Below are 25,017 nucleotides of genomic sequence, written 5' to 3' on the forward strand. Positions count from 1 at the left end.
ACTACAAGCACTATTAGAAAGAACTGACAGAACCATCTCCAACGTTCTAATATTTATAGCGTTCCATCCAGGCGAGGGGTGTGTAAAACAAGCCACCCTGAAAGACAATCCCTCTCCTTAGGGTATGAAATTTAAACAGCATGTTGGGACAGAGCAACTTCACAGGTAACAGGACTGCAAAGACCACAGCCAAAAGAGCCACACCCACAGCAGATGCTGCATTTTTTAAAGATGTTTGAACTACTGTGAACTGAACACAAAACACCATCTCCATAAAAATAATACTAAGGCAAATATATATATAAAAAAAAGAAATGCAACTGGCATGTAATTGAGTTAGCTAATAACAGTTTTAAAACTGTTGTTTTTAGATAACTTGTTGACAGCTGTTTCTTTCCACATGACAAAAAAAATAAAGGAACAGCTGCACAAGGTGACAGAATTTTTTTCTCTTTTAAATTTTGACAACGAGCTAAAACGTGTCGAGAATAAAAGCAGGCTTTCAAAAAAGTCTAAACAGTACAGATAAGATTGTGAGAATAAAGTTAAACTAAAGGTTGACCTTTCATACTATTGTTGTCTCAAAAGTCAGAACTTACAACACAGCATAGTTGCAGGTCATGAAACCACTTGAGGCTGACTAGCTGAAAATCAAGTGGAATGAATACTTTTGCAAGGCTCTACATTTGTGGGCAGATATTTCACAGGTTTTTTCACATTCTTATTGCAACATTAAAAAAATGTTCTTCACTTTTGTTATTAAAACATTTTTTCAGTCTCACTCTCATCATTCTGACTTCAAACTCTACATTTTATTTCATTCCAGGCATTATGTTATGAAATGAGAAAAATTAAATAAAATGTCTTAACCGTATATTCAATGAGTATAAAATGTATTATGTATGTTTGCAAGACATTTTGCAGATCACTCCATTACATGTTGAACAATAACATCTATGAATTGTGCTCACTGATGTGCATCTGTGCGTTAAGTCTTGTGTTTTTACAGACCTGCTGACTGTGCAAAAATATTAGAATAAGGGGATTTCTGCAAATTGCACACAGGAGTCCAGCAGTGCCCTCAGTATCTAATTTCAGAAAAGACATTAAGAGGCTTGAAATATGATATGGGTGCACTCTGCCTGTGAAAACAACCTTACAGAGCAATACGCTAACGTGTGTAGTGTGCTTCAAATCATAAAGCAGCACATTAGAAAAACATTTTATGAGTTTAATGCCCCATAATATAGTCTTATAGTCAAATTTTGACAATTTGGGACCAGGTAAATAACCACATACTATTTGGAACCAGGTGTGTTTGTCTTTTGAGTAATTCACATTTTTAAGACCAAACTTTTAATAAATCTTGATGGGTCAGATTGAAAAAAACAAGTGCTGAAGCTCTCACTCTCTGCTCATACCTTTCCAGTTCTGGCCGCAGGCTCTTTTCTCTTTCCAGCATAGCAACAATTAATTTACCCCATTCCTTCTCCACATCATTCGGATGATGGCTCGGGGGTAACTGAATACGTCCAAACTCGATCCACATCTGAGACCCACAGCAAAACCAAGCTTGTTATTGGTGTGACACACAATGAATGGCAATGAAAGTTAAAGAGAAAATAATGTTGTTTTCTGTTTTCCATACCTCTAGCATTTTGTAGAGATTTTGGATTTTTGTTTTCTCATTTTCTTTTAGTGGTATTTCATGTTCTTTGAACTGTAGATACTGCGTATAAAGTGCCTGAGAAAAGAAGTCAGAAAGTGAAAATTAATCTGTTTAATTGTTCCACAGGACAATGACCCTCTTATATCATTTTTGAAAATAACCACTCCTCTTTGCTACCACCCTCACAACCAGGTCCACATATCCCCAAGGAATTACTCTCACTGTTGCAAGATATCAATATCCTACAGCTAATGGATGCTTCTTCTTTCCAAAATCCATCAACTGTACCTACAGCAGCAGACAGGGATCACATTATGCTTTTTGAAGCAGGCAATTAACCTTGACCAGTCAGATAGCTTGTTGTATGCAATGTACTTCCATTTAACCAGTTTTTTGTACAGTAAAAGACACAAATTTATCCATCCTTTCAAAACCTTACAGTCAGGTTTACTACTACTACTACTATTACTACTACTAGTACTACTACTACTACTACTACTATTTGTTGCTAGGTAAGTGCTACCAACTGCAATGTTGGAATCCTAGTGGTGCCTAAAATTCATAAAATATAGAGAACCAAACCTTGAGTTCCACAGGATTGTTGGGGAAAGATCTATCTGACATAACAGCCACATTATGTTTTATCCACTGGCTGAGGTATTTGATCATGTTCTGGTACTCCACCCATTTGATATCAACATCCTGTTGAAAGACAGACAGTCATCATCCAGGCAGCTGTCAACAGTTCTTTCCTTCATGTGTGTCAGTGCCATGAACTCACATTAGGACTTATTCCATCAACACCGTCTGGTACTTTGGGGAAGGCGTCATATAGAGTTGAGACGTATGTAATCACAGACTTCTCATCCGGTGACTGAACATCAACATCTGATGAGCAAAGTTGAAACCAACACGTTAGGAAAGAACATATAACATGCTGAGAACAAGTATGTCCTTTTTTTAAAGTAAATCTGGGAAATAAAAAAATAAAATAAAATTGGTATAAAAAGCTCTTAGAAACTGGTATAAACAAGTTTGTATGAACAAAAACATTTTGATAAATGTGCTGTAATCTATTTAATGTAAATCTCAGCTAAAATGCAAAAGCAGAATATGAAACATTGCAATTACATTATTTAATAACTTTTGGAACCAATAACTATTTGTCATCTGTAATGTCTCCACCAGTTTTTCATATCATTATGGAGAAACTTTGCTCCACTCTTCTAATCAATGATCATGCCTGAAACAATTGTGGACAGTTTTATTAGAATACAAGCAGAGCCTTCCCATCAGGTTCAGACAGTATTACTAACACTATTCTTTTTTTCTTCAGATTAGCTGTTTTGACCAACTTCAGCTTTCGAACATCTGACTTTTGATGTGACTGTAAACATGAACTTGCATAATAAAGCAAAGTTAATAAATACTTTTGAATAGAGATTAGCCCATGGTCTTCTCAATGCTTATAAGATGCTGTGGCTGCAAAACAAGAACAAATCATCTTAAATCATTCTTTAAACCCCTTCATGAATTTTTTAGCCTGTGTGCAGTCCCAGCCGTGTAATAAGGACCCTGCGTGCACTTTTATGAGTTTTTGTGTGTGTGTGTGTGTGTGTGCGTGTGGTTTTGGAAACTGACGAGCTGACAGGACATCCCCATCAGTTGCCCACTGTCCAACCATGACATCAGCTGCGCTCTCCCTGAGCCTCGTGCTACGACTACAGGAGGGTTAAACATAGTTTTGTACACTTAAAGCTGCAGTAGGTAACTTTCTCTGCAAGTTGTCAGGTTTCTCCTTTTCTTTCTGATGCACTACAGGCCTTCCTCCACAACAGACCCTGCCATGAAAATGCAAGCTAGAAAGCATGGCCACCAATGATGGCAGATAAATAGCTTTCCTGTTTCCTGGTGGTTGTATCTCTGATTGTATCTCCAGCTGCAACAAAACGGCAATTTTGAGCCTGAACAACGAATGGAACTCTGCGGGGAAAGGATGTGAGCAGCACTTCAATGAGCATGATGGACAGTGCTAAGACATTCCTCCTGGATCTGTTTAGTTGTTTCTGACTGGGAGCAGTGCATTTCTGCAGATCAGTGTAGAATCACTGGAAGGAGCCAGTAGAGCGTGATTTTTAAAAACACATTTTTATGATAGTTACCAACTGCACTCTAAAGGTTAGATGAAAATGAGCTTCTCCCAGTTCTGAGATAATTTATAACTCAAAGGTGCACATGTCTTCACTATTATCCAGTGCACAGGGGACACTGTACAGGTCTTACCCTCAGGGTCGAGCAGCTTGGCCACCCCCAACTGTTCAGCCACGGTAAACGCCTGCTCCAGATTGGAGCGGTTGGTCTGTGTCGACACCCGGCTCATGTCAACCAGATCTGGTCTGAAGTAAGTAAAAAAACATGAAAGAAAAAAAAGAAACGATGTGTGAGTTTTTTAAAGTATGTTGAGATGAGTCAAGCTGGAAGACCCAGATAGGGAATAAGTGTTAAACAAACATATGGAGCATAAAAGAATAAAGGGTAAGCCTATATGAAATAGTCCTAAAGAGTAGTAAACACATTACCATTCTGTGAAACTGTACCTGTATTTGTGAATGATGGCATTAAACAGCCTCCCATCCCTCCAGGAAGTCGTGAAGTTGTCACATCGTACGCCTACATAGCCATCTGTTATTTGTTTAGACCAGAGCAGTAGTCTCTCCTTGGCTGTCATGTCCTCAGACTCCCCTGTGACGTGGATATCTGAGATCTACCACAGAGCAGAGGGAGAAAGGTGTTTCACAATGCACTAACATGATGTTTATAGCTTAAAGAATTGAGTTGGTGTCATAGAGTTCACTTAAAACAATGATTTTATTATTCCATCAACATATATTTCAAATAAACATCGTAACTAAAACAACTGCAATGTCCCAGCAGTGCTACAGCCCTGAACAGAATTGTCGGCACTAAAACTAGATTATTCCAGTGTTCCAGCATCACAGATGTGCTACATTCTTGCTCTTATGAGAATCATTAGGTTGGCACCACCCAGTTATGCAGCATATACCATAGTTATACTGCACAAACCCAATATCTACTTTTATGACAAGGTGTAAATCCTTCGTTTTGACAAGGTTTATTGTTAGAGTAGTTGAGGTTATCCTAAGCAATCTCTGTAGTTAGGATGTTATAGGTTTAAGCCTCTGAATAAAATACTGACCAACACTTTCCTCTACTTTCTCCAACTACTTTTTAATCATGCATTAGCTGCAATTATTGCTGCAATTTGATATAGAGTCTCTTTTTGGTTTTTCTGGTGTTTCTGCATTCAGCTGTTGCAACTTCCTGGAAGAGAGAACCATAACTTAATTGCAGAAATAGATCAGCTGATTTACTCTGCTGAACTACTCTCCAAGTCAAATGTACTTTGCTTTTCGTTCTTTTCATACCTATCTAAATAGGTGTGTTTCTCTGCTAGATAAAGCCACTAAAGCAGCTGCTTCTGCCATTAACCCTGATTATGTTTTTCTTAACATCGAGAGAGGTTCAGGAACAATGCTTCCATATTTTTGTGCATCCACTCTGTCTTCTAAAACCTTCAGTCAGTTACGGGAATGACCATTTACACAAAGCTGGATTCCTATAGAATCCAGTTCCTGTTAAAAGGTAGTTTTTCTTTCCATTATTCCCACATGATCAGAATGAAAGATTGCTGGAAGTTTAAAAACTTGATGCAATCAACTGTCCACTGTTATCATAATGCTCATGTAGGAGGAGGCAGAAATGCTACAAACTCAATTATTTCAAGTAATTAACTGGGTGACAGGCTTCATCACAACTACAACAGAATTATAACATATACAATTAGAATATAAATTTGATTGACTCTGTATGTTTGGACTAAATTTCTTCTGTATTTCTATATAGACATTGGATCTGTTTATCTTGTAAAGAGCCTTGAGATGACAAAAATTCTGAATTGATGCTGTAAAAATAAGGTATTTGTTCAACAGAGTTGGACAGACTGTTAGTCCATTAGGCTTTGAATCTTCTGACTTCCTCTTCATCCTCAGAAAATACAAACAACCTCTGAGCTCTTTAATGTGTATAGTACTTGCTCAAATTTGGCAAAATTTGTAAATATCATGAGAAGCCAAAAATGTGGAAACATTACATAAATGACAAAAACACCAGCAAATCAATAATGGAAAAGATAATAATAATAATAATAATAATAATAATAATAATAATGATGATAATAATAATAATAATAATAATAATAATAATAATAATAATAATAATAATAATAATAATAATAATAATAATAATGAGTAAGCTACAACAAAAAAGCAACACAAAGCAGATACAAAATACACTATGAGCAAATAACAGCTAAGTTTATGTTTTATGCAGGGAAATTTAAAAAGAGAGAAATAACAATATCATGCACTGAAGATTTAGTATGTTTCTTAATTTGTGCAAAACAAACAATCTAACTTTTATGGTAGCTTCACTTGAAATTTGAGAGACAGATTATTAAACAAACATCATAATATATTATACACAAATTAAACAATAAATACTTGACCCCCCTTCAAACAACACAGTTTTTCTTTATCCCCATGTGACAATTATAAACAGCACGCCTGTCCACAGAGTTATTCGTCCATTTCAACGTTGCCACACCAGTCAAAACCAAAGATCTGTTAAAGGATAATACTGGGACCACAGCAACCAACATCACCTTTGATGACACATCATACTATAATGTATATATTACTGTACACCCTATTAATAATATAAGGAGGGCTTGTTTAAGTGCCCAGCATTCAGGGTGTCAAATACGCGTAACTTTTCTATAGTTACTAGTGTTAACTGTGCTTGATGGCACTTACGATTCAATGCAGCATGAGAATGTTAAAGAAGGAAAAAATCCTCATAAGGTGATAAAGCCCATAAGAAGCATCATGTTATGTATGTTTGCACTGATGCCAAAACATAAAGACAACCAAATCTGTAGACGTATCGTATCATTATCAAATTCAAAATTATCAAATATTACATGTTTTCATATCATGCAGCTTTAAAGAAGCTTAACTTAAATCTGTCAGAGAATATGACTAAAGTATTTAGAGAAAGATTGGGATAAAGTGCCGAGTTTAGATAATACCAAGTGCAAGTTCTTTATTATCAACTTTTCAACTTTGCTCTGTTTGGAAGGAAATAAAATGGCAGAGAGAGCCAAAGAACATGCAGGATGTGAATCTATGGTAGAGTCATGAAATACTGTTCTAGAATGACCAAGTTCCCAAATATGTCCAGGTAAAGTTCAGGAGTAGCTAAAAAAAGTACATTCTTATTGTATTCAGATCTCAATTCCACAGGAAATAAGTCCATGAGTGACCAATCAACAGTAAACAAACATACGTTGAACTCACCAATGTGTGCCAATTTGGACCATCTACAAGAAATCTAAAATTATGTTTGGCAATGAAGAAGCTACATTTTTAATGTAGCAGTAGTGCCACCTTATTATAAACTGACACAATCACTGTTCAGGTGCACCAGTCTTTCACCCTACCCTGAATCACCCCCATGGTAACTATTTATAGCACACTCTCCTTTTACCTTGTGTTGGGTGGAAACAGACTTGGCAGGAGCTGGACCAGGCTCGATGTAACCAGGGCAGGTGTATGTCCTATGTCTTCTCCTCCTGTGTGCTTGAGACCCACATATGATCTTTGCAAACATCTCCTCGCTCTCAGGTATGTCATTGCCCTTCAGAGTTTGTAACATATGCTCCACCGCTCCGAAGCTAACAGCCCGTCTCAGCTGGCGCTGCAGGAGCTTCTTTACAAGCAGACCATCTTTGGCCGAGACATTCTTGGAGTTTGCACTAACACCATGGAGCTTTCCTTCAACAGAATTCCTGCAGCTGTTATTATTTTCAATGTCTGTAGACAAACTCTCCAACCTACATGCTATCCTTGTGTCAAGAGATGGATTACCATCGCCTCTGAGGACAAAAGCTGGTACCTCTCCAATATATACACCTTTACTGAGACTACCTTGCCTGGTTAGTTCGTTCTCCACCTGGGAGAGTTTATTATTCTCTGTTTGGTTTTGGTTAGAGTTGTCTTCTGAGTCTTGAAGCTCAGAACTATTGCAGACAGTACTGTTTCCAATGAATTCACTTGGGGAACTCCTACTTGGTCCATTAGGCTTTAAATCTTCTGATTTCCTCTTTTTCCTCTGAAAATATCGACGACCTCTGAGCTCTTTAGATCCAGGACTTAATGGAGCTTTCTTGGGGTCAACATAGCATTCTTCTTTAGGTCCCCGAACATAGCCACAGATGTTTCCCATTACTCTCAGATCTTTGAATACTTTTCCATCGACAGTGCCGGATCCCCAAACAGCAGAGGGATTTAAACATCCAGTGAGCTATCTCTCAGTCTATAGTAGCATTATCCCACTGACGGAAAGCCATTAGATAACTAGAGCAGAGGAACATACAAAAGCAGCTGCAGTCCGGCAGCAAGACAAGAAGCTCTGCACTCAGAGGAGTCGACTTCGTCCTTTAAACTTCCTGCTGAGAACCGGTCAAACCTTTTCTCATGCTGCGCCTCTTCCGTGCTCTCCCCTCTTACACTGCAGTCTTTACTGACCTTTGAAACATTTTCCCAGCTTTGCTAATCCAGCGCAAACACCATAAATGCACACGCAAACGTGGCCCACATGCTTCTGGCATTCAGCTGGCCGAGAATGAAAGAGACTTGCAGACAAACCAGTTTAAATCTGGCTAGTCTGCTTTTTTTTCCCCAAGAGAATAATTCCACAAACAACAGCTGTTTCTACATTTCTTTAAAACAGTGACAACATACTGTGAAGCAAAAGCAACATATTTTGCTTTTGCATAGAAATTGTGGCCTCATGAACCAGAAAGAGTCTCAGAAGAGCAGGAAGGATAATTGAAAAACAGGATTGTACTAAAAGAGCATGAGAAGCTGAAGCAAATCCCAACTGGACAAAACGTCATTTCACTTCACTTTGTTTATCAATCAAATTACAATAGCTGTGCCAGAAGAGGGATCGGGGGTGAGTTCCGATAGACAAAGCAAATATTACAACTAACAGTTTTGAAAGTCACTATTAGTCTGATCAGGAAATGACTCATTTTATAAAACTATTAGAGCTACTAGAACTGTCTGGCAACATGTTTAATGAGCATCCGGGTAAATCTAAAAATAACTATATGTTCGTGTGAAGCATAATATTGAAATTTCTCCAGAGGTCACAGTCACCGGACACTAAGTACAGTCCAAATAACAGTCCTTCTTCTAAAGATGTAGCCTAAAAGCAGATCGTATTATTAGCTTGTCTCTCCAGATACCAGTAAATTATAAAGACTTGTTGTTCCAGTTGCAGCATTCTTCGTCAGTGACAGTTTTAATAACAGCAAAATGAAACAGTGACTCATCAACCTACGTTTATGCTAGCTACTTAATGAGAAACCAAAAACATTGCAGAGAGAAGCAGTGACACAATCAGGGAAAAATAAACAAGGAAGTCACACAATTGCTTAAAACCCCTGACGTTAGTGAAGTGCTACAGTGGTACCGTGGCAGCAGCCAGACTCAAAAGAGTATGATTGCCACATAGAAATGCAGTATCTTAGAGTACACCTTTGTTACAGAACTGTCCACATCCCTGCTCAGACAAGACTGAAAAAAAACAAACTTTACAAGTGAAAAAAGCTAACTTGGTATGAAGTAGAAAATTGAAAATTAGAAACAAAACGTATGTAAGTTTTTTAAATTAGCCTCAAGCAGCAAGATGAGCATGAACACAACGTTCCAAATAAAAAAAATAAAAAACTTGTCCTCAGGTGAAGAGGTACATCTTGGATTCCTCTGTCAGACATAGTAAGAATAAAGCATTTATTATAAAATTCCTTCTGTTGACACCTGTCAGTTTTCTGTTAGCTGAGTTTTTTAATAAAAGACAAAGGTATGCAGCTTGAATAAAGTTCAACATTTGAACCCATCAGGTGCCCTGATGTCCTCGCAGAGCAAGAAGAAACAGGTCCTGTGCCGCACCGCCAAACGCTCCGGGCTTGCGTGAGACGGACAGTGGCAGGTGTTGGCAACATCATGGACGCTACCTGTCAGCTTGTCTGAGTCCAGGCAAAATTCAATCTGCTGCTTTCACTCTGTTTATTCAGGCGCTACAGAGCAGTTAGATGTGCACTAATACTATCCTTAAGATTAGAAAATAAACACAGGCTCAAAGTATAAGTGACATATTGATTTAAAGAAATTATGTTCCTGATCCAAAATTATGAAGCTTTAAAAACTGTACTGTCTGTGGGAGAAACTTAAAGCAAACATGAAAGGAAGAGATTCCTCACTTGGCACCTGGATGTTCGTGTGACATGATTTATGTAACAGCATTAGAGCAATTAAGTGTTCCCAGGGGGAACATTTTTTAGGAGAAAACTGAGGATCTACAGCACCATATGTCAATTTAGAGTTTAGAGTGCACAGAATATTTAGAGCTCCTCAAAAATAATACAAAATGGCTCAAATGATTGCATGTATAAATAAGTACAAAACAGAGTTGTTTTTTTTTGTAGATGAAAGGCAGATTTGAGAAAAAACAAAATTAAACAATGAATATGACGTTTCATTTGCTTAGTCTATTTGAATGTAGAGATGTTTTGTATAATTAAAGAACTTCTTTTTTTTTTTTTTTTTTTAAAGGTAATTTAGAACTAGAGATCTTCCTAAAGTAGCTCTTTGTAAATGTACCTTTTTATTTATCTCTTTACAACTACAGACTCCAACATATTCAAAAACACAAATTTTTGTTTTGATCAACAAAAATTAGTGTACAGTTCTAAAGCTAAAGGTTATTTTAGCTTTAGAACATAATTAAACTATGTGTGTTTAATTATGTTCTTATGTTCTATCTTATAATTATGATAATTAAATTATCATAATTTTTAAAATTCTCTGTATATAAAAATCTGAAAGCCAGCAATCTTGAAGTAAAATGTGTTGCAGGTTGCAAAATTCTTAATTCCTGTAGCGGATAATCATCTTCCGTAAACACACATAGTTTAATTTAGCTCAAACTATATTAATCTGTGAGAAAGGCCTTGTCAATGTGCCAACTTAAATATAAAGACTTGCAAACTGATGTTTATAGAAAAAGGCACCTTTACGAAGTACTTTTACCAACTTTCACTTAAAATTATATGCATTTTTAAGGACTATTACGTAAATTCAAATGAAATAAATGAATGGCTTCAAATGTGATGAAACATTAAAAAGAACTTCAAGAAGTGCAATAGTTCACCAATGCAGTGTTTTCTTTTTTCATTAATGAGGCCATGAGTTCATTGATAAGAGATAATAAAGCCATTGACAGAAATGAAGCTGCATTACTACAGAATGAGTTGCATCACTAACCTGAAAGTGCAAAATAATGGTCCAGATCAATCCCAAGGTCAGTTTTGGATTTCCATCAGTGATGTCATCATTCCTTATATTTACAAGTTTGACCTAGAGATATAAGATCTACAATCAGTAAAACACATCTTTATATGTTCATTAGTTGTAATAATCACACACAAAATAACTGCAACTCTGTTTTGTTAACTTTTCCTGGTCATGTGTAACAACCACCACAAGGTGGCACCCTTGTCTAAAGGTTCTGAATGGTAACGTTTCAGGTGAACTCTGTGTAATAATGACTTTACCTAGGGGGATTATATACACTTGCTAGGACATTAGCACATACCACAATCAGAAAGTGAAGAGTCTTTAGAGCTGTCTTTCAAATTGAAGTAGAGCAAAGTCTACTCTGTCTGGGTTTATGAGGAGCCATCATTAGTTCCTGAGTTTAACTAGAATGGCTATAATCACCCCACACTGGGAAAGGCAGATCTAAAGATGTTTTAATAGCTAGATTACTTTATCAGTAACAACACTGCACAAATACATTTTGTTTCTAATTTAGCTGGAATAACACATTATCTCATCTGTGGTCTTCCATGAATCCTTTGTTTGTGGCTGTACGTCACATCTGGCTACAGCTCAATGAGGCTGTGTTCATCTGTACACCCTGTGTACAGCCGAGGGGGAGGGGATGCAACCAGAGAGCTTTACACTCTCTCTGCTGGAAATTTTAGTCTGCACAAATTCAATGGTATTATTTCTGTTTAGAGCAGCTAAAATTAATTTAAGGTATCATAGGGAATTACAAAAGAAATGAAACAAATGAACACATCAGTTGTTACCAAGTAATGTGCATCTCTTTGTTGTCAATGTCTACGCATGAGTAAATGGCTAACAATCCCAAAATGTAATATATTTGCACACATCAGCTGTTTATTTTAGCATTTTATTTTAGGTTTAAAGTTATTTGTAAATTTTATCAACATGTTTCTTCTGTCTCAATGTAATAACATTTTTGGACAGCCCCAGTCTGAGTTGTGACTTGAATATGCTCAAAAATCTGTGGGAGAAGTTAAAAATGAGGGTGATGGGAAGGAGGACTTCCAACCTCAAAGACCTGGTGTTCATCAGCAAATATAAATAAACAGATACAAAAATGTTTACTCTCTTCTTACATTGTTTTCTTATCTTTTGAGAGACGCCCGTCTAATTTCCTGGCAAAAAGTACCTTCTCTGTTGAATGTTAATCATTTAAATCTAAATCCGTGTCAGCTGATGACTGGAATCAGCTGACTGATCAGTTGAATAAAATCTCAAAGGTCAGTCCTTTTCCAGTCAGTAAATGCACCATACCTAAGCACTAACTGGTCAATCTAACCTCAACACTTTTTAGTGTGGTTGCTATTACTAAAGGAAGAACACTCAAATGATAAAGATCCAGTCAGACCTGCTGTGGGAAATTTTTGTCAAATCAGTGAATTCAACTTTAAGTTTCAACCTCTGTCTGTCAAAACTGTACTGAAAGAGGAAATGCTGACAAGCTTTTAGAAGTCTCAAAGTTAAAGTTGGTATTTACATTCTTTAAGGGAATGACATCATGCTATTAGTTATGCTAACCATTCTGATCAAGCCAGTTGCTACAAAATGAAAGGTAGCTTAAAATGTCAGCTCAGCAGTTAAGTTTTCCTCTTAAAGTAATATTACTGCATTGCAACTATTCTTCTCTTACATGTTTGATATAGCATTCCCTTTGCTACTATCATAAATAATTATTGATCATTCATAAGTAGAGAAGGCTATAAAGAGATATTTTCTTTATGGCCTTTTTCAATAACAAGATAAAACAAAAACCTTAAAATGACCATGACCAAGTCCTTTACCTGTCGCCTCTTTAAATAATCCAGAGCTATTTGTACATTTTGGAGTCTGTGGAAGCGCATCCGTCCTCTCTCCCGAGGCTGTGGAGATAAATAGGAAAGAACAGCTGTATGCTTATTCAAATACTTAACATCAGGGAATAGGTGGGAAAATGATTAGGTAAAAAATAAATGACACAGAACATGCATCTTACCCCCCAATCTGAAGAGGTTAAAAAAAAGTAAAAGAACAGACAACTGACAGACATAGAATCCACAACAATTGTTGCCATTTCAAATCCACTCAAATTGTGTGCATACTCTGAATAAAGTGTATGTGCACCACCAGTGTGCTGAACATTTTCCATCTACTCAAGCCACATAGATTAGTTCAAAACAAAACAAATCTCAAAACCAAAAGGAAAAGCAACTCTTAAAGCCAAAATGAATGAATGAAATAAATTAACATCCATTTGGATCTCAGTGCCACCAATGATTATATAGTGCTGTATTATGATCTTCTGTGGCAAATGCTCATGAAAGGCTACGGGCCACAGAACGATGAGGTAATGAAATGGAAAATGCATTCGAGCCAGGATGCAGCAGCAGAAGCAGCAGTGAAAGGCTTGAACTGCATCCAGCCATCCTGTCCCTCTCTGTAGTAAAGCAACGGCACTAAAAAAAAAGGTTTAGTGAAGGCTATTCAGCAGCTAAATATTTCCAAATCCACAATTTAAAGGCAAAGAAAAAATAATCATCATAGAGGTTCAGACAGAATTAACTGTATGACTTCATGATGCGTGGAGTTAGTGATGCGGATGTGAAAGCCTTCAAGGGAGACTTTTTTAATGCTTTTTATACATGGGTGTGGCTGATCGCGTGTTGCAGTTTTTGTAAAGAACTGATGTGAATGTTCCCAGAAAAAGCTATGCATTATGTTTGCAGCATAAAATTTAAACATAATTCCATTATGCCTTCATCAAAAAAGTCCCAAGGAAAAATGCCTTAAAACAATGTGAAAAAAAGGAAAATATGTTCAACAATGGGCAAATAATGTCATTATCAGCTGGAGAAATAACTACACAGACCTGTAAGAAAAGAAACCCTATTGTATGAATATTTCTATGCTTCTACTCAAATGCCACAACATGAGCTGAATTAGTGGGCTATTTTAAGGGTGCAAGCCACACGTACCCCCTTATCATCATCATCATCATCATCATCATCCACCGTGTCTCCATGCTGCTCAACCGCACATGCTTCTCTCCCACTCACCAACCGTAACGTCTTCAGAAAATCACGCTCCCTTTGCTTTATCACCGAAAAGGCAACATATAGGGAAGAAAAGGAAGACATGGACACACACACACACACACAGCCACCAAATCATAGGAAAGTTGGACAATGGACACAATCCAGTCAAAGAATGGAGAGAGGGGGATGAGGAGTAGTAGGAAATAAACAGAAAAAACAAACAGGTGCTTAGAGGATGAACGTAACACTGATGTAAGAGGGGGGATGCCAGTATTTGGATGAATGAAAGAAATGATAACATGAAAGTCTCATACACTGATGTAGGCAAATAGAGTTTTAGACATATTTAAAGAATGAATCAGCAGAATTATCATAGTTAGAATTCTGCATATAATCAGAACCTTCACAAATTACATATGACTTTCACTATAAATCCTTTTTCAATTTTCAATTTTGTTAACAGATACAAATTATTGCATTATAGAAATACAAAAAGTCCATTAACTATTATTTGATCATTTTCTCTTTGTAATGACGTTTTTTGTTGGTTTTTTTTCATAATTTTTTCATTAAATTTTTCATAATTCCGAGCGAAAAAAAAGTCCTGAAAAATTCTGGTTTATAGAAAAACAAACTGCAAACATTTAGGCTCCAAATTCAACAAGAAAAAATAGCACGCAGACCTAACTTCTAGTATAGGTGAGTTGTTCTTATATTTTTAAGACAATAGTAAACAGTTTTTTCTGGTAGTAGAAAACTTTTACAAAGTACAGTGGTTTCTACAAAGTACAGTGGTTTCTCTAGACATCTAGAGACAAGAAATCTCTATATGTCTTGTCTTTCTGTAGGTTGTACAAGGTTTCTGTACAACCTACAGAAACCCTGCTCACCCTCATCCTCTCATATTGCTGTTAAACTGATGAAGATAACAATAGTGTTTCCTCTTCCACAGGAAAACTCAAACTGGTGTAGGAAAATTTACAATGTAAATTTTGCAGATTTTAGAATTTGTGGAAGCATATAGAATGCAGAAGAGATACATTTGGAAATATCAAATATCAATATGATGCTATAGAAAACAACACAACCTGAACTATCAGGTTTAGTTCAGGAGAATTGTGTTTGTCTTCACTCTGAAATGAGGTTATCCAAACTTCCTGTGACCCATTAACACTAATGTCGTACTATCTTGACCTTGAGATCGCTGGTGAGTATCTATCCATTCCATACAACATTAACAACTTTCTCTTAAACAGGTTTTGTTGGTCTTTTTATAAAAAATGCACTTGTAGGGTTTTGCTGTGCAAAAGCGAACTCTAAACAGAGCATTGGGTAACATTGTATACCTCACAAGGAAAGAAATTAGGTTTATATGTTAAATATCAAGGGCAATGACACCATTTCAGTCCAATCATTTCCAAAAAAACACAAAAACAAACAAAGCAACATTTAGAAACAAGTGTCATGTAATTAATTTAGCGATTGTATGTTAATATGTTAGATTTTTAAAAAGCATTTAATATTTGATGTCTTACCAGCAAAAAAGAAAAGTAGATTTTTTTTATTTTACTTTAGTGGGTGGAGCGGAAAAGCTGATTACAGGGATTAAAATCCCAGGATTTTCCTCTTCACTAAGTTAAAGTTACATAAGAGCAAAAAGAAAGTACCAGAGCAACAACACTGAAAGTGTAGGCTAGTCTGTGCTGTATGACAAAATCTCTAGATGTCTTGTTTGTGTCTGGGTTATCTGACTGATCTCTTTCAAAGTGGCACTAACTTCAATATCAAAAGCCAATTTCAAGTGAGCCAAAAGATAATAAGATTTTATTCCATGTAAATCTGAGCCCTTGTCTTTTTATGAAGCATATAAAAGAAAAAGCACAAACTCACCAGTGTATCTCCAGACAAAACCTCCAACAGTGAGATCAGGTTATGTCCATCTCGTAAGTCTTCATACAGGTCATTTATGTGCTTTCGTACCTGAAGAAGCAAAAAGGAAGATAAAATGTCTGCAAGTTGCACAAATTACTGTCCTGCTGCTGCTGTTTATTCACATTTTTAATATTTTATAGATTACATGTGATATAGGATTTATTCGTTTAAAGTTCACATATTCTTATGTAAAATAATACATTTTCAGCTAAAAGATTTTTTTATTATTACTGAACTTTTCTACTTTATATTATCCGAGACGTTTAGGAAGACATTATTTCTACACACACACATATATTTATTTTAATACATTTACTGACAACTCAGAATCTCATTAACTCAACCATATCGAAATTCATGAAGTGTTCTTGAAATGTGGAATCATGTCTGGAAGCCAACCAAATTAGCATTACCATTTCTAATAAAAAAGATTATTATACCAGAAGTTTGCTGAAGGCTACAGAAAAGAGAGTATTTTTTTTCTGTGACTTGCTAAGAGATATTTATCCAAATGCTGTTTGTGTACGTTTGAACCTTTATGCAACATTCTTACCCTGATTACATTTTGCTGAAAATTCACAATAAAATCAATCTTTGGCACTCTTTACATGCTTTTAAAACTCTGTTAAATAGTTACATCACCATTTTTAATGCTGAAAACAGAAGAGTTCAAATACACAATTAAAAGCCACCAAATTGTCCTGACGGTAAAACCAATAACAAAAGTATGCAGAGAAGCATTTGTCATTAAAGTCTTCCAAGGTTATCAGCGTGACACTTCATCTAGCAACTTAAGAGAGGTGCTAAACAACAGCAGTCAGAGACTCTGTCCTCCCTGGCCTAAATAGCACCCCCTTGAAAACAGTCAGCTGCCGATTGACCTGCTTTAACACAGGACTTTCAGGACTTTATTCCCTGATAGCAACCACAGCTGTGGAGCCAGAATAGCTCAGTATGTTTGCATTATTGAGTCAGCAAAGAAAATCTTAACCTATAATTTGGCACCTCTAATTCCTCATTAACTACATGTGAGACCCTTTGTATGAAGAGACAAAAGTACCAGAATTCAAAATAAAAAGATGTGTGATTGACATTTAGACTAACCAAATGCATTAATGTGTCAATTGACTATGATTGGCGGTTTAAATGACTGAGCTGCACAAAGAAATTATTTCAACTGTTGCGGTCACCAACATCGCAAGTACACAATAGGTCGATCATCCTGATTGGAGCAGATTTATTCCTAACTAATGGTCTTGATGAGTCACGCTATCAGGCAAGAAAAACCTATGCTTTTTTATATTTTTTTAATTTCTTTTTCTGAATTCTTGTTCAGAAGTTCACAATTCTTGTGGCATGTTTGACACTCCAAACTACTAAAACATACAAAGCAAAAATCATTATCTCTAAAATACATGGAAAAAATTATGTACCTTAGTTAAAATAAAATAAAAAATGGTTTTCATCCATCCATTTTCCTCCGCTTACCCGGGGACGGGTCACAGGGATAGCAGCTTAGAAATGGTTTTCAAACATTTTTACTTTGGTATGCAATTTCTAATTCATATATAATTCTAAGGAGGTAATTTCATCAGGATACATTATTTCATTATTTTTTCTGCCAAGATTGTGCCAAGATTTATGTAGCCTGCACTGCAGTAAATGATTCCTAAAGCAAGAACTGGAACTAACAGTTTCTATGAGCCTCGAGCATTCTTCCAAAAACAAAATGGCAAATGGTTCGGTTCAATCTGCCTTAAACATTGATGAAAGGACGCTGACATTCTTGTCGTGTAAAATCTGATCCAAGAGTCATGAAATCATTAGACTGGTAAAGCTGACAGTACACGACAGACTCTGATCTCAAGCTGAACTCTTCCTTCTGCCTTTTAAAATGAAAAACAAAGTCAGCATTTTTGCAGTTTTTTCACAGTAATGTCGGCATTAAGCTGGAGATAAGAGGCTAAAAGGCTGTCGGAGTTGCATTACTTATTATGACAAAGTGAAATGAGCTTTTTTCATGCTATAGGTGGTACAAAGCAGTGGGTTATAATTTGTCCCACAGATAATGTACATTTTTAAAATGGTGAGTGGGAGGCAATTCAAAATGCAAGTTCATATTTCAGAAAATTATTAAAATTATGACTAATTGTGCTTTATTCTAGAGATTTACTGTTCCTCAGGTCATACTGCCGATACTCTGTAAAGTATTCTTGATGGAGTAGCACAAACAGCCCACCTTTCTCAGACTGATCCTTTGGACACTGATAGGTCACTGTGCTCAATGTGTTTAGTGGACCATATTCGTTTTTATCTGGTAATACAAGATCAGCATTTATGCTTTAATATTTACCTACACATTAAACCACAGTGGTTTAATTAGTTATGAAATCAAATCACTTTTTAAACAGAAAATAAAACTTTAAACCAAAAGACAGAGACGTGACAGAGTCTCTTTTCTGAGGAAAAAAAATCTGCTCAGCCTTTATTCTTCTTTTGACATTCTGGCCTTGAATTTTCATACAAAAGTTTCTATAGATGTTCGCTTCCTGTTTAATTAATTAGTTTCTAACAATGCCATTCAATTACAAGGAGAGCGTAGGGCTAAAGCAAACAGAATATGAGAAACTATAATGTGAAAAACAGTATAGGCTTCTAAGAAAAAGGAGCAAAACTAGGCAAAACCTATTTACCAGTTTAGCATTTATAAGAGGAACGTCATCCTAGCATTCTTTCTTGTCATACTGTAATGGAAAAAAGAAAGTATATCCTCCTCTAATGCCAGGGTTCTCCATAAAAGGAGTAAAAAATTATATGATCCCTTCAGGTTCTAAAATGATTTAAGTATTGGAGGTGTATTTAATTTATAACAGTTTCTACATTTTGGTCTTGATGCATAAAACTCTGTTTTACACAGAGTGTACTTCCTTTTGCTAATGACTGCATATCAGTATTGTGTTTATAACTGTTGTGTATACTTCTACAAGTTATATTTTTGCCCCATGTGGATACTGTAAATATGTACTAATGTCCAGTACCTTCTAAAAGACTTCATATCCCTTTACGTTTTAAGTTTCCCACGTTGACCCCAAACCACAAAGCAATTCTGAAAATGTGACTTTCATTTGTATTTATGCTGCAGTGTATCAGATTTTTCCCTTCTCCTCCACAATTTCTTCTACTCTTTTGATGAATTATTTAAAATATCACTCAAATACAAAAAGGATTGAGAATAAAGTGTGACAAACTGATTAAATTCAGCTATGAATACTTTTGCAACACACTGTATGCACACATACATCCTACACAATGATTTCCTGTATGGTTTTTCTATATTGCAGAACCAAACCTGGTGTCATTGTGCCAAATTAACTAGCAAAGATCATCAAAGTTTCTGTTTTTCTGCAAGGCTTTACATGCAATTCACAGCAGTCAAATTGCAACCAATAAAATTCCTTCAACATTAACAATTTTATTTTTCTTTAACAGATAAATCAGACAATAAAAGACAACTCAGAAAATCTCATTTAAGAGATGGCAGTGAGTCATTCCATCCGATATCTGAAACACATATACAAACATTTTCATATCCTCTCCATATTCTTCATATTTCAAAAGGCGTGACAGATGAGACATGTCCATGCTTGTCTATTTTCTTAAGTGTTTCACCAAATTCCCAACACTGATGAAACCACTTAATAAGCATTTCAAATTTACCTTTCAACAAAAGAAAACCTGTTGCTGCTGCACAGCAGCCACACATGTCTTCCTAAATGACTTTCAGCAAGCTCTAATAACATTTCAGGAGGAATGTTAACATGTTGGAACCTAACAAAAAACTAGCAATAAATGATTTACTGTGGATGTTACATGAAAATGGTTTTGATAAATGTGACAGAAAAAGGACTCGCTCAACATATGATCAGTACAGTTTTCATATACTATCAGTTTTTACAAGCAAACATTTGCAAACTACTGCCAGATAATATGTCTTACCTTGAATAGATGCTGATTTATCCACTTTGTAAAGGTCTTTTTCTGCACTCTGTCTCTTTCATCTACAAAAAGGAAAAAACATCACAACATTAATTGATTTCTTCTCCAAAATCCATCAAGAAACTCCTCCAAGCAGTATGTTATCTAAATTGTTAGGTTAATATGCATTTTATTGTAGCAAAAACGATTACAAAGGATGGGTGAATCGCTGCATGGAACAAAATTGTGGTTGTATGATATCCTACAAACATTTTCCTTAAATTGGGGGATTTCAAAGTTTTACAGCTTATTTTTTTTAGCAAATTCTTCTATTTCTAGATTAACCCTGTCAGTTTTATATTGACAAGGCAGTGAAAATGGACAGAGGGCAACACTGCACTAATAACATTAAAAACAAAAATAATATAAACCTAGGTAACCAGTTACATAAACAAACATGAAATCACTGTTGTCACTTCAAAACCAAATACATTCTACTGGGATTTTTTTCAAATGTAGAATTATTTGTAAATGTGAAGCTGAAGAAAAAAATCTTAAATGATCTTCAAGTTTTACTCTTGTCCCTCCTGTAACAACACTACGCAGAACTGCGCTTTGGTGTAAATGTTTTACGTCTCACCCAACTAGTGACAAAAATGTCACGTTTATTGGAGAGCATCTGAAAACATTCCCAAGTCTCAAGGCTTTTCTTATATTTTGCTTTATGCATTTTCCCTTAAACTGTGACCAGTAGCCATGTCACTGGTGAAGAAAAGCCTCCCCACAGCATGATGCTGTCACTGCCATGTTGAGGGCAGTGAGTTCAGGACAGTTGTTTACTAAAGCACCTTCTTCCACATGTTTGCTGTATACCGTACATGGCTAAGTCAAATTTATGACGTTCACACCAAAAATCCTGTCAATAGATAATGCCCATCTGAGCTTTGATATTCGAGATCTAACGTCAACCAAGAAAAGACTTTAAGTCATTTCTTGGTAGGCTTGTAGTTATGTCAGTTGATCATTTTTCATATGATGGATTGAACAGTGATCCATGAAATGGTTAAAGCTTCTGATGTTGTTTTATAAGCTAAATCTGAATTTCTCCACAAATTTTTTCTTGACCTATACAGTGTATTCCCCTGCTCAATTATGCTGTTTGTTCACTAAGGTCTTATAATAATCTTCTATAGACTGTATTAGTTTATCAAAAAAAAGTCTGATAATATATACTAAATATTCAGTTTGTTATGTAAAAAACATGTGAAAACATGTGGTTAACTGTGCAAATAATTCTATCACCATAATTAATCGCTTTCTTTCTAACATTTGTAGCAAAACAAGTTAACAAAAAGACAGTAAGAACATAGTCCTGAAAACCCAAAAGCAAATTACCACAATTCAAATTAAAGATTATAAACAATTGATGCAGAAAAAAAAGGACTCTTGCTTTTCAAAAGAAGACATGAAGCAATGCTGGAACTTTTGAGGACGGGAAAGTGTTATAGTAACACAATTGAAGTTTGTGATTTCCCAGAGGCTAAGATGAAATCACTCTGAACTACAAGCTGTCAAAAGCACCACAATGTTTTATTTGTTGTTTGCATCGCCATACCAACCACACTGACATCACCCTGTGACAATGACAACACCACTGTAAAAGCACGGGCATTTTAGGAAAAACACAAACTGGTATCTTCAAATTCAAGTATCTATTTTGTTCCAAACGTCAAGTCCTGGCCAGACACCACAGCATGTGACTCATTCCAGTGCTTACACGTTTGCATACACTCTCCTTAGAGTAATCTTTAGTGAAAGCAAAAACAACAAAAAAAGAAGAAGAAGGAAAACACTTCTACATGCTGATATTAATAAAGGCAACATCTGTCAGCCAGCTCACATTTGTTCCACAACTACCACCATCAGTGGTTTCGGAGAAATATTTCCTGAACCCTAACAACAGGACAACAGATTACCCAATACCTTTCTAAGTCTCCACGGTAGATTACACCATAAGTTTTGTTGAGGCAGATCAGAACAATCATTAATTAGAAAACACTGAAGGACCTGATCATTTAAGAAAACTGTAACATAAGTACTGACCCATACAGCACATGAGAGTTACCAGATGTGCTCTGTGATCCCTTTCAGTTTCAAGCAGGTACTTCATCCTGTCTGGCGGTTTCCGACCAGCAGACAACAGGATAGTGGTCCAGTTAGACGAATGTCGCGTAAATGCACGACCAGAGAAGCTGTTTTAGTCTCTCTGAGCTTCTCTTTCTGCCTAACAGCCTCCGAGGGAGCTGCAACTCCCTCTCTCATCAAGGATCCAGAGCGAGTCCTGTCAGGTTTTCCATGGCTACATGCTATTCTGAGTTTCCATGCGGTTTGGTGTTTATCTAGCAGCAGCTCGTGAGGGTAGTGAAAAATGAAAGATTTTTACAAATGCGTCCATTTTTAGTGCCAGGATGATTTCAACTCACCATAACATGGTGAGTTAACTCAGCATATTAACTATTATGTAACAATTTTTTAGGCAAGAAAACAAAATTAGCTGTCTGGTGCAGTTGTTTGTGCTTTTTTAATCATCACAGTCATCTAAAAACATCCAGGTAAATACAAATCAACCACCTGACTGATAAGATGTGAAAACAACCAAAACAGATGATAAGATTTAAAAATATCCAGCGTTCATTTCTAACAGACTATTGATTTTAAAAATGAATCAACTCTTTATAAATGGATGCCAACTTTCAGTAAATGTTAGAAATATTTATGTTAAGCTGCAGAAATTATCGTAGCTTTCATTACACTATTAAAATTCAAAGTGAAAAAGCTACTATCACATAGAAAATCCTTCAAAACGGTCATAAACCCCAGAAAATGTATAACAAGGGTTCTTTAAGTGTTCTGGTACTCTGTCCTCCACAGACTTTTCCATTTAGTTCATCTAAAAATAGGCTATGAGTCAGAGGCACTGGGAATTGGAAAGTGAAGTGGTGTGACAATTATTTTTAATAAAAATATCAAGTAGAAGATGAAATATTTCAGAGTCACATTATGTCACTGTAACATGAACCAACCCATTTACATCTGTAAGCAGAGTCCACTTTTATGCCATATTCAAATATTCTACAAGACTTTTATTTATTTCATTTTTTTTTTTTTTGGCTTTAACCTTAAATAACCTAATTCCAAATCCAAGGAGAAAAGCTTTGGGACATCCTAGAAATCCAGTACCATGAGGCTTCAGCCACACTAGATGTAATAGAGACAGCTGGTGTGCAATAGCAGATTGATCCACTGTTGGAGCGAGGGGGGTTCAGGTGGCAGAACCTTGGGCAAAAAACGTACATGGTTGATTCCCAAAAAAATTGTGGAACCACACCTGGAATCTCAACCTTTTTCCCTCTCCAGACACTTTTTCCTCAAAGTTAACATTAGGCTTTTATCAAAGCAAAAGTAATTTTCCTCTGAACATCTGTGAAACACGTTTTTCTTAAATTTAGGGTAAGGTTCATCTAAATACTTAAAGGAGAACTACTCCAAGTCTGATTCTAATTTTGTCAACAAATAGTATAGCTTAGGAGTAAAATAATGTCCAACAGACACTAATGTATGTTGTGGCGGAATTTTTTTTTTTTTTCTGCCACAATATCAAACTTAATTTACTGTAGTTGAGTCTAACAATAAGCAGATACTGTCTAGTAATACATGTGCCTTATATCTCTATGACCTGTAAAAAACTTTGTGATGGTTATCATTTTTTTAATAATGTAAAAATCAGGGTTGTTAATCATGAGATAACGCAAATTTCTTTTACTACAGTTCATTTTTTAAGGCAAGGGATTCTGTACTTTTTGACCCTTACATGCATTAATCGCAATAAAATATTTTAATCAGTTGATACCCATAAATAAAAATCTACTCTTCTTTTTAAGTGTAACTTAAAATATTAGATTAATCTTAAGATAAAATACTTTAGACTTATAAGTTGCGATGCTTATTTGACTTTGATAACAAATGAAATCGAATCCAATATAAATTTTAGGTTACAATAAAGTCAGTTAAACTGAGGCTTAAATAGCAACATCACCAATAAAATACCAAAAATTGCTAACGCTCAAGAAATAATAAGATATCTAAGGAAAATGGCAGACATTCAGCAGTTCTGCTGTGTCATCGCTGATCCTTACATCATCGTGTAGCTGAATCACAGATGGGGAAAGCTGCTCAGACTGAAGAAGGACACCAACTCATACACTGCATTACATACAAATTCATCCAAAAAGGAAATAACATAGACAAGTTGCTTATATATTCCAGGAACCTGCCCAGCTCAGGGTAAAGGTCAGGTCAGAAAAAGAAACCATCCAAGAGCCAGACAGTAATGATTACCATGCTTCATATGTTGACAGTTCACTGATAACACACACACACACACGCCCACACACTGAAATATTCATGACAAACACAGAAACATCAACTGGTATGAGATAGCATAACAGTGACAGATTTTTTAGCATTATTATTTCTACCATGAATGTCTGAAAATAATATATTTCGGACCAGAAAAATTGAAAAAGAGATGATCTGCACTTCCAAGAAAAATATTCAAGGAAGATTTATATTGTGGTGCCCTCTGGAGGATCTTCTAAGAATAAAAAGCAGGATACTTGGTAATTCTCCAAACCATTAAAGGCCATTCAATGTTTGGCCATGAAGTGGACAGAATTGGGACCATATCAAACTAACAACAACAAAGATATGAAACCAAACAGTGCCAAGGTGAGAAGTAATGTTATCATTCCCATAGTTATCTGTTATTACATAGCCTCAGCACCTTTATCATACAGATTAGAGTTATCCAATC

General features: G+C 35.9%; 1 protein-coding gene across 6 annotated transcripts in view; it reads right to left on the reverse strand.

The window, feature by feature from the left end:
* dst (dystonin) overlaps positions 1–25,017 on the reverse strand; it is a 121,820-nt gene that overhangs the window by 66,759 nt on the left and 30,044 nt on the right. For 3 of the 6 annotated variants that reach the window (XM_044136131.1, XM_044136134.1, XM_044136135.1), the window contains 11 exons: positions 20,166–20,227; positions 16,128–16,217; positions 14,178–14,294; positions 13,008–13,085; positions 11,140–11,232; positions 4,267–4,433; positions 3,953–4,065; positions 2,451–2,557; positions 2,252–2,371; positions 1,649–1,744; positions 1,422–1,549 (listed from right to left, as the gene is read on the reverse strand). In XM_044136131.1, the coding sequence (XP_043992066.1) occupies positions 1,422–1,549; positions 1,649–1,744; positions 2,252–2,371; positions 2,451–2,557; positions 3,953–4,065; positions 4,267–4,433; positions 11,140–11,232; positions 13,008–13,085; positions 14,178–14,294; positions 16,128–16,217; positions 20,166–20,227 (1,171 nt within the window). Of the gene's footprint in view, positions 1–1,421; positions 1,550–1,648; positions 1,745–2,251; positions 2,372–2,450; positions 2,558–3,952; positions 4,066–4,266; positions 4,434–7,294; positions 8,135–11,139; positions 11,233–13,007; positions 13,086–14,177; positions 14,295–16,127; positions 16,218–20,165; positions 20,228–25,017 lie in introns of those variants that run through there. The other 3 variants (XM_044136137.1, XM_044136136.1, XM_044136133.1) reach the window with 2 other exon arrangements.

The sequence above is a fragment of the Gambusia affinis genome, linkage group LG13, assembly GCF_019740435.1.
Source record: "Gambusia affinis linkage group LG13, SWU_Gaff_1.0, whole genome shotgun sequence".
Classification (NCBI taxonomy): domain Eukaryota; kingdom Metazoa; phylum Chordata; class Actinopteri; order Cyprinodontiformes; family Poeciliidae; genus Gambusia; species Gambusia affinis.